The sequence below is a fragment of the Musca autumnalis genome, unplaced genomic scaffold (genome assembly GCF_047663935.1).
Source record: "Musca autumnalis isolate F117 unplaced genomic scaffold, ASM4766393v1 scaffold_5, whole genome shotgun sequence".
Lineage (NCBI taxonomy): Eukaryota > Metazoa > Arthropoda > Insecta > Diptera > Muscidae > Musca > Musca autumnalis.
In genome coordinates this window covers 96,088,483-96,110,113 of record NW_027412088.1, presented here as the reverse complement: position 1 = coordinate 96,110,113, position 21,631 = coordinate 96,088,483, and the positions used below count along the sequence as shown (strand labels likewise).

Genomic DNA, 21,631 nt, shown 5'->3' with positions numbered 1-21,631 from the left:
AAGACAAGCTCGAGATGGTTTGCCGTTTATTCTGAAAACGGATGCAAGTTCTTTTGCACTCGGAGCAGTTTTGATCCAGGGGGAGGAAGGTGATGAACACCCCATAGAGTATATAAGCAGATTGCTCTCCAATGCCGAAAGAAATTACTCTACTACGGAAAGAGAAGCTCTTGCTATTGTGTGGGCATGTTCCAAATTCAGAGGATATATTGAAGGAGCAGAGATAATCCTTATGACTGACCATCAACCCTTGAAATGGTTGTTAACTGTCAAGTGTCCTGTAGGTCGTATAGCAATATGGGCGTTGCAGATACAACAGTACAACTTTCGAGTGGAATACACCCCAGGAAAATCTAACTCTGTAGCTGACATGTTGTCTCGTCCAAGTGGTTTTGATGATGGATCAAATACTGCTCCTCTTCTATCGTTTCAAATTGATTTTCCCACTAGAACTCCTGAGGAAGTACGAACAGAACAGATGAAAGATGAATCCATAAAACGCATTATCATTTCCTTGGAATCCGAAGATGAAGATTTGAGTCATTGGACTAATCGCGGTTATATTATGAATGAAGGTGTTCTATATCGTTACAATGACGATGAAACCGATGAGGCACAGCTTGTGGTTCCAGAGCACTAGCGAGCCCAAATTTTAAAAACGTATCACGATGATAGTACTGCTGGACATTATGGTGTGGAGAGAACCATTCAAAGAATTTCCAAAAGATATTTCTGGCCTGGCATGAGAGCAGAAATAACCAAATATGTCAAGTCATGCATAGAATGTCAACGATTCAAAGCAACCAACATGAAGCCAGTTGGACTTATGAAGACAACAAGCTCTCATCAACGTTTTGAGGTATTAGCCGTAGATCTCTTTGGTCCACTGCCTGCAACTGCTGATGGTTGTCAATGGATACTTATCGCAGAAGATGTTGCTTCACGCTGGATTGAGCTGTTTGTCCTTAAAGAAGCTACTGCTGAAGTATGCGCGAAAGTTCTCATTGAAGAGGTGTTTCTTCGTTATGGAATTCCACGACGACTAAAAACTGACAATGGAGTTCAGTTTATTTCTGCCATAATGCAACAAGTTACCTTTTGTTTGAACATACAACAACAATTTACGCCTGTGTACCACCCACAAGCCAACCCAGTTGAGCGCAAGAATCGTGACATGAAAGCGCAACTGGCTATTCTTGTACAAGGTCATCACAACACTTGGTCCACCCACATCAGTGCCATTAGATTTGCCATGAATACAGCCAAATGTCAATCTACGGGTTATTCTGCCGCATTTCTGACTTTTGGGAGAGAATTGAGGACATTAGATGATGTCCAGAACGACTTGAGGTCAATAGTTGAGAGAGAAAACTTTGTTCCCCAAATCTCGACATATTTAAGAAATCTATCAAGCATTCTTAAGGATTCAAAGGAGTGTGAACAAGAAAGACAAGATGCAAACAAGAATTTATATGACTCCCACAGGAGGTCGCAGCCGAATTTTAATGTTGGAGCCACTGTGATGGTTACCACACACGTCCTAAGCCAAGCGTCAAAAGGTGTTACTTCCAAGTTTGTTCCAAAAAGAGATGGTCCCTATATTATAACGAAGAAGATTGGTTCGACGTCCTATGAAGTAGCTTCTCCTGAAAATATCAACACTCCACTGGGAACATACCATGCGTCCGCTTTAACGCTTTACACTGATGACAACAGCAACATTATTCCAAAACCTGTGCATCCGATCCGTAAGAGAGGAAGACCAAGGAAGTCCTAAACATGTTGTCGTGCTTTCGGGCCGAAGCCGCACTCCAAAGGGGGAGATTGTAGCAAGACGTTATATTATTTTATTCAAATTATCATTATTTCTTAACTGTCATTTCGTTAATTATCATAAGCTCAATTATGATCATTATTGTTTCATTGTTAAACTATCGTTAATGCTTGTTACAACGTTTTGATTCACTGTGCATTGTTTTGTTTAGTTTTATGAACACCTGCATCAACGATATTTCTAATGCTTGTAAAGTAAATTCGAAACACATTGAGTGGTTAACCAAACGAAGAGTTACAATGTAACAGTTATTGAGTTTTGTTCGATCACTGATTGAGTGTTATGCTTGAGCTTTTGTTTGTTGTCTCTTTTTTTCTTTATTGTGTTAACGTAAAGAGCTTTCGTTTTGATTATTACAATATTGAGTATTTATGTAAAGTATTGAGAGATTATTATTTTAAAGCTTTGTTTGGATCGCTATAAAAGGACGATGCGTTCATACGAAGAACCTTGATTCTCTTATAGACAATCCATACGGTAAGAACTAAGTCTTCTTGGAAACACGATAGTGTGGCCGGTTGACTTTTTCTTCCAAAGCTAATAACATAGAATACTTGGCGAAAGCGATGGCAGTCACTTGTATTCATGTTTGAGGCATATGGAAATAATTGTCACACATGTAAGATGTTTTATCAATAAATAACTTTTATAACGTTTATGTAGAAAACTTTGGTGTTTTATTTGAAACTGGAAGTTGGAAACTATTTTAAATAATCTCACCAAAAACCTGCTACAGTTATTATTTTTTTCAAATTGTTCACTTCAAAAATTGATTTTTTGCCTCGAAAACCTGCTATTGGCCCCATCGTGCAATGTAGAAAAATGGGTTGAGGCCAACAAGTTTTTTATGTTCCATTCCGATTTCTGGCTTAATCTTACATTTTGTAGACCTATGCCCAAAGAAAGAATCACAGAATACTCCATTAGCAACATGAAACTAATGCATGATTTTTCGATATATCCGCTGCATCCACCTAAAATTGATGCTGACATTTTGAAGCCGGAATTTCGGAATTTTTTAATTTTAATAATGCCACCGTGGTGCAATGGTATGCACGCCAGCCTTGCACGCTGAAGGTCGTGGGTTCTATTCCCCGGCCAGGCAACATCAAACATTTTTTCAGCGGTGGCAAAATACCCCTCAGTAATGTTGGCGACATTTCCTGAGTATTTCAGCCATGTAAAACTTCTCTACAAATTGGTGTATTAAGACACGCCGTTCGGACTCGGCGATAAACAGTAGGTCCCATATCATTGAGCTAATATGAATCGGGGTACACTTATTGATATGAGAGAAGTCTCCCTTGTCCCTTCAGGGATGTTTGTGGAACAATTATATTATAATCCGAACGCTCAACAAGATAATATTCCAAACTCATAATAGGATTATAGAACTCGTGATGAGTGTTCTCCTTACAGTATCCTAGTAATTGGATTCTAAAGCCCAACATTTGATGCGTGAATCCTTTTTGTGCGTTTAAAATTTACAAATGTCATTTAATTTCCTTCGAACCATGTGTGATTTTAGTTTTTTTACGCGACTGATCTAATGAGAAAAAATATAAACATTTATGAAGGTATTATTCACCGAAAAGGATGTTTTGGCAAATTTAACTTGTAGAATACACGATGAAGTCGGAAAAAATACAAAGATGGCCGCCAGATTGTAGAAAAACGAAAAAATTGTTTTCGAAGTCGAGTGGTTTCATTAGCCTCAGTTAGTAGCTGTGAGTCAAATGACTAGACCCAACATCACTTTGTGCGACATCTATTAGCAACAGAAAATGAAAGCTTTTGGTGTCTATAATTTTATTTGTCTATGACATAACATCATTTTAAACCCCCACGGACCTCTATTGACAAGTAAGAACAGTCCATGTCCCATCTTATTATTTATTATATATGTATTGTATGGCATATGTCTTTGACAAAATACTGTTCCAAAATTAGTTTGTATTTGTTGCATTGCGACATCTCGTGAGAATTTTGTATACTTAGCTATGTTCAAGTAAAGACGCTCACCATAAACTATGTGTCTTGATTATCAAAATTTGTAAATATACAATAAGGGGCATAATTGTAGAGTTGTGGAACATGTTTATTACATTTCTGTTCAAAAATATATATACATTTGTATATTAATAGAGAATAGAAATAAACAATACTTGAAAAAATATTATATTATGCTCCAATCCTTGTGTAAACTTCCACTAAATCCTCGGCAAAGAAAGAAAACAAGTGTTTTATTCAATAGCATGAATTGACAATTTAAGTGGCTAAACCCTGCTTGATGTAAACATTATTTGGATGTATTGGGTAAAGTTCGGGACGTACCAGGATGTAAGATATTTATTAAAAAAAACAACAATAACCACCTCTTCAAATATATAAATGGAATGGTTAAAGCATTTAATTGAAGTGGTTATTTACATGTGAGGCGCTCAGCGCCAAAACGGCCTAACCCACATTTTCAAAAAAATCAAACTGACTATGCTGATCGAATCGGAACCCTTTGAAATATATATTTATAAAATTCCCTATTGCGTAGGTTAACCCTATGTTAATCTAAATGCCGAAAACTGTTTTTCCTTTACTGAAAGTTTGAAAAAATGTGGACGCCAAAATGGCCTAAGCCACTTAGGCCAAATCGAATATTGGAAATATAAAATACATGTGTGTTAGGCCAAGAACGCATGTTACGGGAATAGGTTCACGTGACCCACAGGAAATATGGTCTTGTATTGTGCATTACGTAAAAGCCAATGTAAAATGTAAGAAGTTAATAATGTATAGCCATCAATATGGTGACCAAAACCGTAACATAAGAATAAGCACTATTTGCACATACATGGTCAATAATTCGACCTTCTCAGTGGAAGAGATAGACCACAAATTTTTAGTGTCTGGCCATTCATTCCTACCATGCGATCAAGATTTTGGTCTCATTGAAAAGGGAAAAAATATTATAAGGACATTTTTACGCCTGATGATAGGGATCGTGTAATCCACACGGCAAGAAAGGAAACCCTTTCACTTGGAGACGACAGATGATATAAAAAGAATATCCTCAATTGAGAATCTAGTATCAAACAGAAAAATCTCCGAAGACAAGACTTCAAAAGTGGATTCAGTGGCTTCGATTCCAAAATGCGAAGTCATTTATAATTCAATACAAATATTCAAATGACATACATGTTTTATTTCAAGAAGTTGATATTTAAAAAGGAACTGCAGCAAGTACATATATTTTGAATTGGAACCGCTTTATCCGGATTTAAAGAAGGATTTAAAGAAACTCAAAGAGTTCATACCACCTATAAATCATGCATATTATAATAATTTAAAAACAAATTCGAGAGCCGAAGATGAAGATATCCTGGAAGAAGACCAATAATTATTATTTATCAATTAAAACGCTCACAGTTATTTTTATTATTCATCTGAAGAACATTTGTTGTTTTAATAAATGGAGACAAAATGGCCTAACCCTCAGTTCCTATCAATATATTTTTTTAAATGGATGCCAAAACGGCCTAAGCCACATTAATTTTTTTATTAACTGCTTAAAACAGTCTTTATCTATGTAAACTAATACGTAATGATTAACCTAAAACAAATATCACAACTAATATGTATTTATGATTAACTAGCAGACCCCGGTCCGCGTTGCTGGCCAGTCGTAATGAGTTTTAATTCAAAAGTAGGTATTTTCTACCTCAATTCTTCGGTCCATTGTCAAACCGAGAAGGATTTTAAATTTATCAACAGATTTTGTTTGTAACCTTTGTCGGATTTTTCGCAATTTTGTGCCTTTTAGGATTTATTATCGTCCATGTCACTGTCTTTATCCTAAAGCGATCTAATAATCTTCTTCTTCTTTTATTTGCCCATCCGTTGTTCGGATATAAGCGATCATACATTAAATAGTTTTACAATAAAAGAATTACATTTCAATTTACATTTAATTTTTTTTTTTTATTTATATAGTCGGCAGTTCTCTGTTTTTGGCCGCCCTGAACAAGTTCCTTTCATCGTCGTAGCCAGTCCAGTCTTGAATATTCTTTAACCAGGAGAGTTTTCTTCTTCCTCTGCTGGGCCTTCCTTCAATTTTCCCTTTAAGAATCTTTTGGATGAGTTGGTATTTGTCATTTCTCATTATGTGTCCAAAATAAGAGATTTTTCGATTTTTTATTGTTTTAACCAATAGTCGATCCACGTTCATTCTTCTTAAGACTTCATTGTTCGTTATTCGAGCGGTCCAGGGTATTTTTAAAATTCTTCTATATATCCACAATTCAAATGTCTCTATCTTTTTTTCATCTTTGGCTTTAATTGTCCATGTCTCTGCTGCATATAGTAGTATGGACCATACGTAACATTTCACAAATCTGATTTTGGTTTGAATTCCGATATCATGGCTTGTTAGTAGCTTATTGTATTTATAAAACGCTCCTCTGGCCATCTCTATTCGACATCGAATTTCATGTGATACGTCCCATTTGTCATTTATCAAAACCCCCAAATATTTGAACGTAGTTACTCTTTCAATTTCTGTATTGTGAATTGTCAGCGATGTGTTATTATAGATGTTCTTTCTGCTGATAATCATGTATTTTGTTTTTGTGATGTTAATTTTAAGCCCATATAGTTCGCTTACGGTTGTAAGTTTGTCTAATGCTTTTTGTAGGCCATTTATACTGCTTGCTAGGATTGTCGTGTCGTCTGCATATCGTATGTTATTTATTAGAACCCCATTTGTTCGTATTCCCATTTTCTCATTTTGCAAGGCCTCTGTAAATATTTTTTGGGAGTAAATATTAAATAAAAGTGGCGATAATATACATCCCTGTCTGACGCCCTTCGATATGCTGATTTCGTCGGTGAGTTCGCCGTTAACATCAATACATGCAGTCTGGTTCCAATACAAATTTTTTATACATTGAATTTCTTTTCCATCTATACCGATTGATACAAGTATATCAATAAGTTTATGGTGCTGGACTGTATCAAAAGCTTTAGCATAATCTATGAAACAGATAAAAACATCTTTTTGCACATCACGGCAGTTTTGGATCAGCGAGTGTATGCTGAGTAGAGCTTCTCTGGTACCCATTCCTTCTTTGAAACCAAATTGTGACTGGCCCATATGGAGTTCGCATTTTGCATAAATTCTTCTATGAATAATTCTTAGGAAAATTTTCAAGACGTGGTTCATTATACTTATAAGTCTGTATTCATCGCATTTCTTTGCATTTTTCTTTTTCGGGATGGTTATGAAGATTGATTTTAGCCAGTCTTGTGGGTATTGGCCGGTGTCATATATATAATTAAAAAGAGTAACTAATATATCAACGTTTTCTCCATCTATTAATTTAAGAATTTCGGAGGGTATTTCATCAGGACCAGCAGCTTTTCTGTCCTTAAGAGAAGCAATTGCGTATTCGACTTCACATTTGTTTATTTGTGTTCCTGTCAGGGCGGGTTGATTAAAATCATAGGTTGACCTCTCGTCATCTGTAAAAATTCTAGTGACGTAATCTTTCCAAATTCGTTTTCTCTCTGATGTTTCAAATGCGGCATTATTATTTTCGTCTAATAATATTCCCGATGATGAATGCCTGTATATTCCTGCAGCTTCTTTTAACTTTTTGTGTAAGTTAAAAACATCATGTATGTTTTGCAGCATTTCAATTTCTTGGCACTTCTGTTGTAGCATTGCATTTTTAGCTGTTCTGGTAGCATTTCTAATTTCTTTGTTAATTTCCCAGTATCTTTCAAAGTTGGTGTTTCGATATTTACTTCTTTCTTGACGAAGCTCTCTTATTTCGTCAGTAATCCATTCTTCTTGTTTTTGTTGGGTTTGATTTCCTAAGTTGTTCTTTGTAATTGTGTTAATTTTGTGTTTTATATTGTTCCAAATATTTTCGAGGTCTTCTCTGTCGATGTTCTCCAGTGTGGAATTTACTCGCTCTTTTATGTCTCTTTTTATTGAGGGGTCTTTAAGTTTATCTACGTTAATCTTTGGCCTTAATTTTTAAATTGGCCAACAAGAGGTTGTGGTCAGACGGAACGTCTGCTCCTGGGAACGTCGAGCATTTTGTTACACTTGTACAATATCGGCTGTTTATTATTATATAATCGATTTGATTCCGTATAATGTTGTCCTTATTGTCTCTTGGAGATTTCCAAGTGTATAGCCTTCATGGGTGTATATGAAAAAGGGTATTTGTGACTGTCATTTTATGTGCTTGACAGAATTCTACTAGTCTGTCTCCTCTATCGTTTCTTGTTCCCAGTCCATATCTTCCTGTAATGCCACGTATTTCATCATTTCCGACTTTTGCATTGAAATCACCTTGTATTATGGTTATTTCGTGCGGCTTTGTCATTTTTAAGAGCTGTTCTAGTTCATGGTAGAATTGCTCAATTTCCTCCGAACTTGAATCACTTGTTGGGGCATAAACTTGTATAATATTTATATTAAGTGGGCTAGCATCAATTTTAACAAGCATAGTTCTGTCTGACATCGGAACATATCCAGCAACACATGCAGCTATACCGTCTTTCATAATAACTGCAACGCCTTTTCGGTGATGTCCATCTTTATTCCCTGAGTGGTATACTACATGAGTATTTTCTGACTTGAAATCTCCACAGTCTTCCCACCATGTTTCACTTATTCCAAGTATATCTATATTGAGTCTTTTCATCTCACTTATGGTGTTATTAAGCTTTCCGATTTCAAAAAGACTCCTTACATTCCATGTTCCGATTTTTAAAATATGTTTGGTTTTACCTCCGGGGATTCTTAGCACCCTCGTTTGGCCGGAGACTGAGGACCGTGCGTTATGTATTGTAGGCTTCATAATGTATGATTTTCAAGGAAGAGTACTTCAGTGGTTTCCCGTTGCCTTCTGAAGGGTTTATAGTTTTCCTTCTGTGTTCAGCCGCTCGATTCGGGTCAGACGCTGTTTACAGCCGCCCAATGTGGATACAGTCGCTGTTGTGTAAGTTTTTCGCTGTGCAGAAGCCGTAGTTGTGGATTCCACAGCGCCTTCTGTATTTCAAATGCAGCCATTCCAGCTGTCTCAGCCTCTGCCTTCCATTTGTACTAAGGGACCAGCTGCCGACCCTTAGGCTAGATTTTGGTCACCCCCGGGTATTTTATTTCCCCGATGTCCGCCATAGAAATTTATGATGAACGTTCCCCAATTCGCCAATGGGAGGGTCCCGATGGAGGATCTAGCAAACCCCACACGGGGATCTAATAATAAAAGTTAAAAAATTATTAAATCGAATTATCCCTCTTATTTAGACCTATATGTTTCATCATTCATCATTTCATTCAACGGTCCATCAGCCATGAACAGCTAGTTCATGGCTGATGGACCGTTGAACCTCACCATTTAATTAAATTTGTAAATATATAGTTTTTCTTGATCGGGGGACAACCACCGTTGTCTCGAAAACTAATTTGCAACCTGATGCACTCATAAGATTAACAAATACACCGATTATAAAATAATAGGCCCCGAAATTCGTCTACAAATATATAGCATTTTGGACCACGGGATATTCCTGAATATTTTCTGAAAATTAAGTTCAGTAGTTTTGGAAAAATAATGTTTTGAAAAGAGTGGGCGTGGTCATCAGTTTTCAAGATATAACATATTAAAAAAAGTGGGCCTGGTCCAGTCCTAGGGTGCACACAACTTTATTGCCTACCAAAATGTATGCTGAAACCGATATAATCATAAGTTTGGCTTATACATATAGCGTTTAAAAGAAAGGCATGGGGAAGGTACCCCACATAACAACGGCAAACATTGAGCTTTTGCTGCAAATTTTATGGAAATCCCTTCAGTAGTATTGGAGTTATGACATACTAAAAAAACAGGCTTGGCCGGGCCTATAGGCCCCAAAGAAGTACCTAGATTGTAGATTAATCCGTAAATTTTTATTCCGATACATACATAATTTTTGCAAATATAACGTTTATTTTAAAAAATATCGCATAGGGGAGGTACCCCGCCCCCTCTGGAATTCAATAAAATATGTAATCTGTTTTCGGGGGCGTGGTAAATTTTTCCTTCCAAAAAAACTAAGTTGGGTTATGACAGCATTATGACAGCGTTTTTTTAAATATGCCCTCTTCAAAATTCAAGAATATATGCCTGTACATTCCCTGACATTTTCACGAATATCGGTTCAGTAGTTTTGTAGATGTAACATATTTTAAAAAGTGGGTATGGTCAAGTCTTTGGTTCCTAAAAAAGTAGGTAAGGTCGGAGACACAACCACAATTGTCTCGCAAATTAACTTCCAAATAGATACATTCGTAATTATTGTAAATATAACATTTTTAAAAAAGTAGGGTATAGGGGAAGTTCCCCGCCCTTTCCGAAATTCAACTGAATTTGTAGCCTATTTTAAGCGGGGACCATCTCTGTACATTCCTTGGCAATTTCAGGAAAATCGGTTCAGTAGTTTTTGTAGAAATGATATAAATAGAAAATTGGAAAAAGTGTGCATGGTCAAATTTTCTTTGCATAAAAACCCAATTTGAAAATCGGCCCAGTCGTTCTCAACTGATGCCATTACCAACGAACGATATTTGATTTTTATTTATAATGATTTAAAAGTTTAGACAAATCTCGATTTTCTTGAAAATCCCCTGTAGATATAACCTAATTAGAAAGTGAGCGTGGTCGGATCTTAAGTCACAAAATAAATACGTAAGGTTGGAGGCACAATCGCCATTGACTCGAAAATTAATTTTCAAAGCGATACATTTGTAATTGTTGCAAATATTGCATTTTTACAAAAATAGGGCATAGGGGAGGTACCCCGCCCGATCCGAAATTGAACCAAATATGTAGCCTATTTCAACCGGGGGCCATCACTGTACGTTCCCTGCAAATTTCAGGAAAATCTATTGAGTACTTCCGTAGATATAACATATTTATAAAAGTGGGCGGAAAAGTGGGCGTGGCCAATTTTTCTTTGCATAAAAACCTAAACTGGACTATGACAAACATTTCCACAAAAAATTATCCAAATCGCTCTAGCCGTTTTCAACTGATTCAATTACCAACAAACGACAATTGAGTTTTATATATAAAGATTAAATGTCAAATGAATTGAATAATTTTTCAAAAATCTTACTGAGATGTTGATCTAATAAAAGAAAAGGGTTAGGTTCGGCCGGGCCGAACTTTTTATACCCTCCACCATGAACTGTATTGAAGTGAATAGGAACAATTAGTTTAATTTTGTTTTATTACAGCAGTAATACATATATCTCAACTGATAATACTCCTTTTAAAACAGCTCATATGGGGCGACATTTTTGTTCTTTCCAAAACATGGACCAATATTTACAATTTTCCGAATTGAGACAATACCGACTAGACCTAAACCTGGATTTTCTGGATTTGGATAGTTAACAACAGCGTTGTATGGAGGATGCATAAAACGTTGACCTGTACCCATAAATTTTTGGAGGAAAGTTTCGTAACTCCAGCGAAGACTAAATACCAAATTTCTGTTATTCCCGTTGAATAATGTGGCTAAAACTTTCAAAATACCGAAAATTGGGAGGAACCTTTCTATGGGGGCTATATAAAAACATGGAACAATACCGGAACATTTCAGGTGGAAAGTTTTATACTATTAAATATCATCCGTTTCGATGGGATATTGATGTCACAACCTTCAAAATACCGAAAATCGGGAAGTACGCTTCTATGGGGGTTATTTGATAATTATGTAATTATACTGATAATTTAAATACTAAATTTCAGTCATATTGGTGGTATATTGAGGCCACAACTATCAAAATACCTTCAATCGGGAGGTACGGTCCTATGGGGGCTATTTGAGGACGTCGACCTATACCGGCACATATTGGGTGGAATGTTTCATACCCCTATCAAAACTTAATACAAATATCTGCTTTATTTCGGTGGGGAACAAAGACCAACTACCAATTGTCAGTCATTTCGATGGGATATGAGCAGCAACCTTCAAAATACCGAAAATCAGGAGGTATCGTTCTATGAGGGCTATATGAAGACATGGACCTACACCGACAAATTTCAGGTGGGAAGTTTTATATCCCCAACGAAGACTAAGTATTAACTTGCAGCCATTTCTGTGTTATAATAAGACCAAAACCTTCAATATAACGAAAATTCGGATATACCGTTCTATGGGGGGTACATCAAAACGTGGACGTATACCGACAAATTTCTGAGGGAAATGTTTGCATCCCAAAGGAGTACGAATTATCAAATTTCAGCCATTTTGGTAGGATAATATAGCTAAAACCTTCAAAAATACCGAAAAGTTTTATACCAGTTCTGAGGAATATTGAGGCCACAAACTTCAAAACACCGAAAATCTCTGGGGGCTATATTAAGGCGTGAACCTATACTAACAAATTTCATATGGAACGTTAAGTACCCCATATGAAGACCAAATGCCAAATTTCAGCCATTTCGGTGGACTAATGTGGCCACAGCCTTCAAAACACCGAAAATCGGGAGGAACCGTTCTATGGGGGTATATGAAGGAGTAGACCTATACCTAAAAATTTCTGGGGGAATGTTTTATACCCCCAACGAAGACTAAATACCAAATTTGAGCCATTTCGGTGTGGTAATATAGCTAAAACCTGCAAAATACCGAAAATCGGGAGATATCGTTCTATGGGGGCTATATCAAAACGTGGACATATATAAACATGTTATGGTAGAAATGTTTCTAAGTCTCTGGAAACACAAAATACAAAGTTACAACCGATTCTGTGGTCAAATGGGACTAATACATTCAAAATATCTAAAGTGACGCGTACTATATATGGGGCGTTATATGGGGGCTATACCAAAACGTGGACCTATATAAACAAACTTTGGTAGAAATGTTTTTTAGCCTCTGGAGACACAAAATACCAAATAACAACCAATTCGGGGGTAAAATGGGACAAATATCTTAAAAATTCCTTAAAACGACGACGCGTCACTTTGTATGGGGGCTATACGAAAACGTGGACTTATATAGCCCGCTTTCAATACCAAGGTCCTACGTACATATAATCGATTTTACCAAAATTGCATCCACCTACTTCAATCCGTTCGGACGCTAGAGTGATATATACAGACGGACAGACGGACGGATATTGCTATATCGATGTAGAATTGCACGCTAATCAAGAATATATATAGTTTGTGGGGTCTACAATGATTATTTCGTGTAGTTACAAACGGATCATACAATTTACAGATCCAATCAGTCAGTGGTCGACATTCGTTTAAGCGCAAGACACATTTTTGTGTATATTGGAACAAGTGAGCAAAGGCTATAGTCGGGACGGGGCCGACTTTGTGTTACTGTACACCTCACCCCTGTGCATAAGCCTTTCACTCGTAAACATTTCTTTTAGGAAGATACTCGTGATAAAGTTTTCGCCTATCTGGCATTTATAACAAACTAGCTGAACCCGGTGCGCTTTGCTGCCCCGACTACGATAAAATATAATGGAATGCCAGAATTACTTTAACGTTTTTAATATTTTAATGAATAAATATAGGAGATATGAAGGCGTTATATACCTCTTCAGGGTTGTTATGGAGCTACTATGGTATTTTTGTATGTTTCAGGAGGTAACACTCCTCCGAAAGCCTTTCCGCCTATAGGTATTCCTTATATACATATATAAGAATAAAACATAAATCTTAAGAAGTCTTTCAAAGTCATGATACTTAATAGCTGTAGCCTTGGTCAATACCTTCCCGACTATAAGTACTTCTGTAAATAATGATGACTTTTACTGACTGCTAAGTCTTCAAAATTTCATTGAAATTGAACATACGTAACAAAAACATAAAATCGACCGAAAATATATATTAAACCTATATTCCTATATGAACCGATCTCGATATAATTTGTCAAATTTATTTTTAGCCAAATCCCGTCTCACATTCCAAATTTCATTAAAATTAAACATACACAGAAAATCAGCCGAAAATATATATGGGAGCTATATTCATATATATATTTTTGGAACAAATTCCGTCAGACATCACAAATTCAGCGACATTGGACACATATAGCATGTTTGGAGCACCAAATATAGAAAATCGGCCGAAAATACATATAGGAGCAATATCCAAATCTGAACCGATTTCGATATGATTTGGCACATTTATGTCTAGACCAAATCCCGTTACGCATTCCAAATTTCACCGAAATTGGACATATATAGCGAGTTTGGTGCATAAAATACAGGAAATCGGCCGAAAATATATAAGGAGCTATATCCAATTTTGAACCGATATAATTTGGCACATTTATTTCCAGACCAAGATCTGTAACACATTCCAAATTTCAGCAAAAGTGGACATATATAGCGTGCTTGGTGCTTAAAATACAGGAAATCGGCCGAAAATATATATGGGATCTATATTCAAATCTGAACCGATCTCTATATACTTTAGCACGTTTATTTCTAGAACAAATTCCGTCAGACCCTCCAAATTTCAGCGAAATTGAACATATATAGCATGTTTGGTGCATCAAATGTGGAAAATCGGTCGAAAATATACAATATTGGAGCTATATCCAAATCTGAACCGATTTCGATATAATTCGGCACAGTTATGCCTAGACCAATTTCCGTTACACATTTCAAATTTCAGCGAAATTTGACATATATAGCGTGTTTGGTGCATCAAATGCGGAAAATCGGCCGAAAATATATACTCGTATGGGAGCTATATCCAAATCTGAACCGATTTCGATATAATATAGCACATTTATGTCTAGACCAAATCCCGTTACGCATTCCAAATTTCACCGAAATTGGACATATATAGCGAGTTTGTGCATAAAATACAGGAAATCGGCCAAAAATATATACAGGAGCTATATCCAAATCTGAACCGATTTCGATATAATTTGGCACATTTATTTCTAGACCAAGTTCTGTAACACATTCCAAATCTCAGCGAAATTGGACATATATAGCGTGCTTGGTGTATAAAATACAGGAAATCGGCCGAAAATATATATGGGAGCTATATTCAAATCTGAACCGATCACTATATAATTTAGCACATTTATTTCTAGAACAAATTCCGTCAGACCCTCCAAATTTCAGCGAAATTGGACATATATAGCGTGTTTGGTGCATGAAATGTGGAAAATCGGCCGAAAATATATATTGGAGATACATCCAAATCTGAACCGATTTCGATATAATTCGGCACATTTATGTCTAGACCAAATTCCGTTACACATTCCAAATTTCAGCGAAAGTGGAAATATATATGGTAACATGGGGCGCCTTCGCCACTGGGGCGGGTACGCCATCGCCGATTTTCTCGCAATATACAAGTGCTAGAAAAAATCCGTTAAAGACAAAATTCTTAGTTTAATTAAGATCTATCATCTTCCAAAAGTTGGCAGTTGTGTCATAAGTATGATAGCGGACGCACGCGGTTTTGTGTTTTGAGGGTATTGCGAAAAATAATTATGGTAGATGTTTTTTGTGATATCTTCATTACCTTTTGTGATATCAAAAACATATTTTATACCGCTAGAAGACAACTACTGAAGAATAGAAATCCCAATAATTTGCACGAAAATAACAATAACAAATGTCAATATATTCATATTATGAGATATGTTGGTGGTGGGGCGCCTACGCCATGATAGGGGTGTGGTGGGTTAATGTCAGAAATTTCTCATGTTTAACTTCAATTCTTTATGCCATAGATATACCACACTATAATGTGAAGTTAAAATCAAATAGTATCATAAACGTATCTTGCTTTGGTTATATTGTGATTTTTGTACCTAAATTCAAGGAACCTATTTCAATTAACCGCTAGAATCGGTTACTATTTGTGAATTTTAGAATCTTTTTTGATTATTCAATAGAAAACGTGTTCCTTTTTTGCATAATGTTGATATTTAAGGAAAAAGTATTGTAAATTACAGTTTTAGAGTGCGTTGGAAAATTTTCAATTTCGATGGCGAAGCTGCCCCATGGGTGGGGAGGCTTCGCCACTTTTTATACATTTTGTAAATTCTCAAAAATAATATTTTAAAAACAAAATTATAACCACTTATATATCAAAACTTATAGTCAAGATACGCTAATATTTGTACCTAAAATAATATTTGAAAAAACTTTAACGGTGTCGGTATGAGAACATTTTGAACAAAAACGTGGCGAAGGCGCCCCATGTTACCATACAGTGTTTGGTGCATCAAATGCGGAAAATCGACCGAAAATATATATGGGAGCTATATCAAATCTGAACCGATCTCGATATAATTCAGCACATTAATTTCTAGAACAAATTCCGTCAGACTCTTCAAATTTCAGCGAAATTGGACATATATAGCGTGTTTGGTGCATAAAATAAAGAAATCGGCCGAAAATATATGTATACACGTAGAGAAAAAATATTTTTCGCTTTTGTTGGAACAAAAATATATGTTTTGGTTCCAAAAATGTATTTGTTTTGTTCAAACATTGTAATCCAAATCCAAAAATACCATCTTTTGTTCCAAACATAGAAAACAAAAACAACTTTCGAATTTCCGCAATATTGTTAAAATCGTTAACAATACCGATTGTAGGAACTATCATAATCTAATTTTGTTTACAAAAAGTATTGTCAATACAGAAAACCAGCCCAGAAATTTTTGATTTGAGTGCATATACTTCTCATATACACTTTTCGCATAACTTGGATATAAATGTCGCTTATAATATTGCAATCATTGATGAACACAATACATGGTTTGCTACATTGGCTGACAACAAAGACAAACAAAAAGTCACAAGAACCAACCACAACATAAGGAATAATTAAACACCATAACAAACATGAAAAGGAAAGAAGAATGAAACAAAACAGAAACAAATAAAAACAAGAGTCTCACAAGTACATACACACAAAAACAAAGGTAAAGGCAGCATGTCATACAAACACACCACAACTCACCAAAATAGTTTTTTCAACACGGCATCGAATAGCGAGAGAAGAGAAACAAATTTTCGAAGAAAAGAGAGAAATATTGTTCAGTTGACACAAACTATTTTTGGATTTACAATACTACATGAGGAATCCAACAATATGTTAACAATACATATTTTGCTCTTGGAATATTGTTGGATCAAACATATTTTTTTCTCTGCGTGTATGGGAGCTATATCCAAATCTGAACCAATCTCAATATTATTTGGCACATTTATTTCTAGAACAAATACCGCTAGAAATTCAAAATTTCAGCAAAATTGAATGTATATAGCGTGTTTGGTGCATAAAATAAGGAAGTCGGCCGAAAATATATGTGTATGGGAGCTATATCCAAATCTGAACCGATTTTGATATAATTCAGCACATTAATTTCTAGGACATATATAGCGTGTTTGGTGCATAAAATAAAGAAATCGGCCGAAAATACAGGGTGTTTTTTTAAGCTAGATAGAACTTTAAATTGTAAAAAGTAACACAAAAAATTAAATTTTGATGAAACTTTTTTTTTTTATTTGTTTCAGTATACGCTGACAAATCATCACGAATAGACTCACGCTTGAACAACGCTAAGAAATTATCCAAATTTACTTTGAAAATCAGTCGTCGATTCGCGCAACTTGTAGACGACTTCGTCATTTGTATGGCGTACATAATCGTTTGGCTTAACGGGTAAATTTTTGGCTTAACGGGTTTGTTAATAAGCAAAATTGCCGCATATGGAGTGAGACCAATCCACAAGAGACCCTACAGACTCCATTACATCCAGAAAAATGCACCGTATGGTGCGGACATATATAGCGTGTTTGGTACATAATTAAGGAAATCGGCCGAAAATATATGAACGTGGGAGCTATATCCAAATCTGAACCGATTTGAATATTATTTGGTAAATATATTTCTGCATCAAATTCCGTCACACAAACCACAAACAAAATTTGGAGATTGTATCTGTTACAGTTCTAAAGATATTTGCATACAAAATCAAAATTTTTTGGAGGTACCTCCGGTTTTGATGCTATATCTCCAGATCAACGCGTAATTTCGAAAAATGATATAGCCTATTTTTATTCCAGGCCATGTAGCAATGTACCCTAAAAACTTCAGTAAGATCTGTTTAGCGGTTTTTGAGTCTATAAGGCACAAACAAACAAACGTACAAACAAATTTCAATTTTATAGATATAGATGACTTAAGGCGAAGTGAACAAAAATAATTATGTAATATTTAATTGTATATTTGACTACTGTCGACATCTACTTCGTACTGATTGAAAGCTTTCCTGGTCTTCTTGATTAACATTTTACATGTCTTTAATACACCAAATAGAAGCAGAGGTATTTTTCATTAATGCACATTTTGAATTAATTTAAAGCTCAGATGGTTTAGATTCATTATCAAGCTCTATCCTTGGAATATGTTAACAGAAGCAGAAATATCTGACATGGGGACATAGGAATAAAATTCCATAAATTGGAAATTGGGGTATCCCAGTGTCTTTTTCAACATCACAAGCATTTCACCGATTTGGGTAACGCAATTGGGAACATTTTAAAGCTCAGAATGTCTTCATTGCTGAAACGCATCCAACCTACGCCAACCTACTTTGCAAACAATGTAAAGGAAATCTTATCTTCTTCCATCGACGGACTTTCCTTTTAGAATATCCGCAAATGAATAAAACGTTGAATGTTCTCCACATAAGTTTCTTGTCCATTTCGACCCCTGAATATTACCAAACCGTCACCAAAATCAATATGCTTTTTCCTCTATGCGACCTTCATTAACCCTCAAAATTTCGTAACGATCCGATACAAACTGCACCTATGCCAACCTACATGGCATCATTGTAAAGATGCGATTTTCTACTTTGTGGTTGGAAGGTCCCCAACCAAAGATGTGATATTCGTCATTCCCCAACCAAAGCTGTGATATATTCGTTATTTGACCATCTACGACAACACTTTCATTCTCAGGCTTTTCCTTTGGTATACCCCTTGTAGACGCTGAGATATTTGCTTTTGGAATAAAACGTTGACCTTTTCTTCAAATAAATTTTTTGCCCATTCCAACCCCTGAATATTATCCGGCCATCACCATCTTCCCCTCCGGGACCCCCATTAATCACCAACATTTCGTGACGATCCGATCAAAATTGCGATCTGTAGCGTGATTTAAAACAAAATGGAAAAATTGGAAAAATACCGATTAATGCGATATCTCCGTTATTTGGCAACTTACGTCAACCTACTTTGCATCATTGTAAAGATGCGATTTTCTACTTTCATAGTCAGGCAAAGCTGTGATATTGGTGATTATAATTAAAATCGCAAAAATGAAATGTTGGGTTTTATTTGCGAAATCGGCCTGCACGATTCACCTTGGCAGACATCTTTGCGTGGCTTCAGGAACTACTCCGGTATCGATGTAGGTGGCCAGCAACAGGGTAAAAACGTTTGTGCGATACTCGAAACCCGTCTCATTCAGCTGTTTCAGCATTACCATGGAGATTCCATCAGTGCTCAACGTTTTGAATAATTTAGCGTTCCCAGGGTTTAAAATGCTAACGCCACATTAGCAAAAGCACCGAATATTTGCAGCTTGGCCTGCTAAAATTTCTTCGAAATATGTTTAGCAGCAATGAACAACGGCAACATGTAGCAAAAAATTTCACAAAAATATTGCTAGCGATCCTATTTGATATTGTCGCTATAATAAAATGGCAACGGACACGCATACTTATATTTTGCAGCACACATGATCAACACATATCAGAAAAGAGAATAAGCAACAAAGTTTCAACGGCTTAGCTAAGTTTTCAGCAAACAATTGTTTTTGAGATCAGGGTTACCAGTGTAATGCATTAAAAATCACGATACATTTAATTCCACTTTTTCGTTCAATAGACATGTGAATTTTTGTTAAAGCCGTTAAATATTTTTTTTTGTTATTTTTAAACAATAATAATTAGTATTTTTTAGGTTCTACCATATGATGAAGGCATTTTGACATTAAATGACACCTTTTTTATTACTGCGTTGGCAACCCTAATCACTAAAAACACCCTCGGTTGCTAATTCGTTGCGACGAATGGTCAGCCGACTGCTAAATATGTAGCGTGGTTGTCGATTATGCCTAACGAAAAAAAAGATACGTAAAAAACGAAATAAGCAAAAATGTACAAAAATAAATACGCGTTCGGTTGCTTATTTAGCCGTGTGTGTCAATATTGTGTTGCAGTTGAAGTGTACAGCTAATGCTAATGTTTTTAGATGCTGGCTTTTAAACCCTGAGCGTTCCTGATGACATTCGCAACATCAGCCTTTGTAAATTGTTGCGGTTCCTCATCGGCAGGAAAAGATTTAATGCGACGTAGTAATACTCTTCCCTCTGTCACTCCTTGGTTGCACGACAAACTGCCAATTAAAATAACTTGCTTACCCGGCTATATCTGACGAACTGCGACACTCTCCGCTATTTCTGGTAGGGGCGTTCTCATTGACCGTCCAGAATGTAGAGCTATCAATCTGCTCTGGTCATTGCCGAGAACCGAATGCCACAACTCATGACTGCTACCAGCTTACATTCCATGTACGGTTCATTAGAGCCAGGCTTAAGCGCCATAGGTCTGTATTAAACAGATTGGTGATTCTTCCTCAGTACGTTGTAACAATCAGAATGCTGTAAGCTGTAGTAGTTGTAGAGCTTGGTTTCTTGCACCGCCACGATCATAATATCCTTCCGAAATTCAATATTTCCACGATCTTACATTGGGGTCCATTGCAAAAATAACCATTTTCAGGGGAAAAAAATAGAAAAGTGGGATGTACGCCAATCATCTATATGCTTCTTTCTCTGTGACTGGTCAAAATTCCGACTGGTAGTGTGATTGCACAAAAATGGAGAATGGATGCATTACCGACTATCGCAATATCTCTGTTGTTTGACCACCTATGACAACCTACTTCACATCGTTGTAAAGCTGATATTTTTACTTTCCCTGCCAGGTTTTGCTTTCTATATACCTCTTTCAGAAGAGAGATATTCGCTTTGAAATAAAACTTTGGCCTTTTCTCCAAATAAGTTTTTTTCACATTCCGACCCCTGAATATTATCCCACCATCACCAAATTCAATAGGCTTCTTCTTCTTCTGTAGGACCCCTATTAACCCCCAAAATTTCGTGACGATCCGTTCAAAATTACGACCTGTAGCGTGATTACAAAAAATGGAAAAATGGGATGTATTACCGACTATTGCGATATTTCCGTTATTTGGCCATCTACGGCAACCTGCTTTACATCATTGTAAAGATGGGATTTTCTACTTGCATAGTCAGACATTGCTTTTGGAAGGTCCCCAACCAAAGCTGTGATATTCGTCATTATCATGTTCTATTAGCGGATATTGCCATATATTCGTTGTTTGACCACCTACGACAACATCCGTTACATCGTTGCAAAGGAAGCGGAGATATTCGTTTTGAAATAAAATGTTGACTTTTTCTCCAAATATTTTTTTTGCCCATTCCGACTCCTGAATATTATCCGACCATCACGAAAATCAATAGGTTTCTTCCCCTCCGGGATCTTCATCAACACCGAAAATTTGGTGACGAACGCTGACATCACATTACAACACACAATTTGACGCCGACCAACTGACTTACACAGTCGCTGAGTTAGAACCCAGCAAAATTTATTTGAAGTTGTTCCTTGTGAAGTAGTGATTTAACAGCTTTTTTTGAA

The 21,631-nt window shown here is 36.2% G+C and overlaps 1 protein-coding gene across 1 annotated transcript; it reads left to right on the top strand.

Annotated features, from left to right (window-relative positions):
* Positions 1-808: 808 nt before the first annotated feature.
* Positions 809-1,777, top strand: LOC141386697 (uncharacterized). Its single transcript, XM_073955616.1, has one exon. The coding sequence runs from the start codon at positions 809-811 to the stop codon at positions 1,775-1,777; it is 969 nt and encodes a 322-aa protein (XP_073811717.1).
* Positions 1,778-21,631: the final 19,854 nt, after the last annotated feature.

Coding starts and splice junctions, on each gene's coding strand:
- LOC141386697 (XM_073955616.1), top strand. CDS start 809: ATGAAGCCAGTTGGACTTATGAAGACAACAAGCTCTCATCAACGTTTT.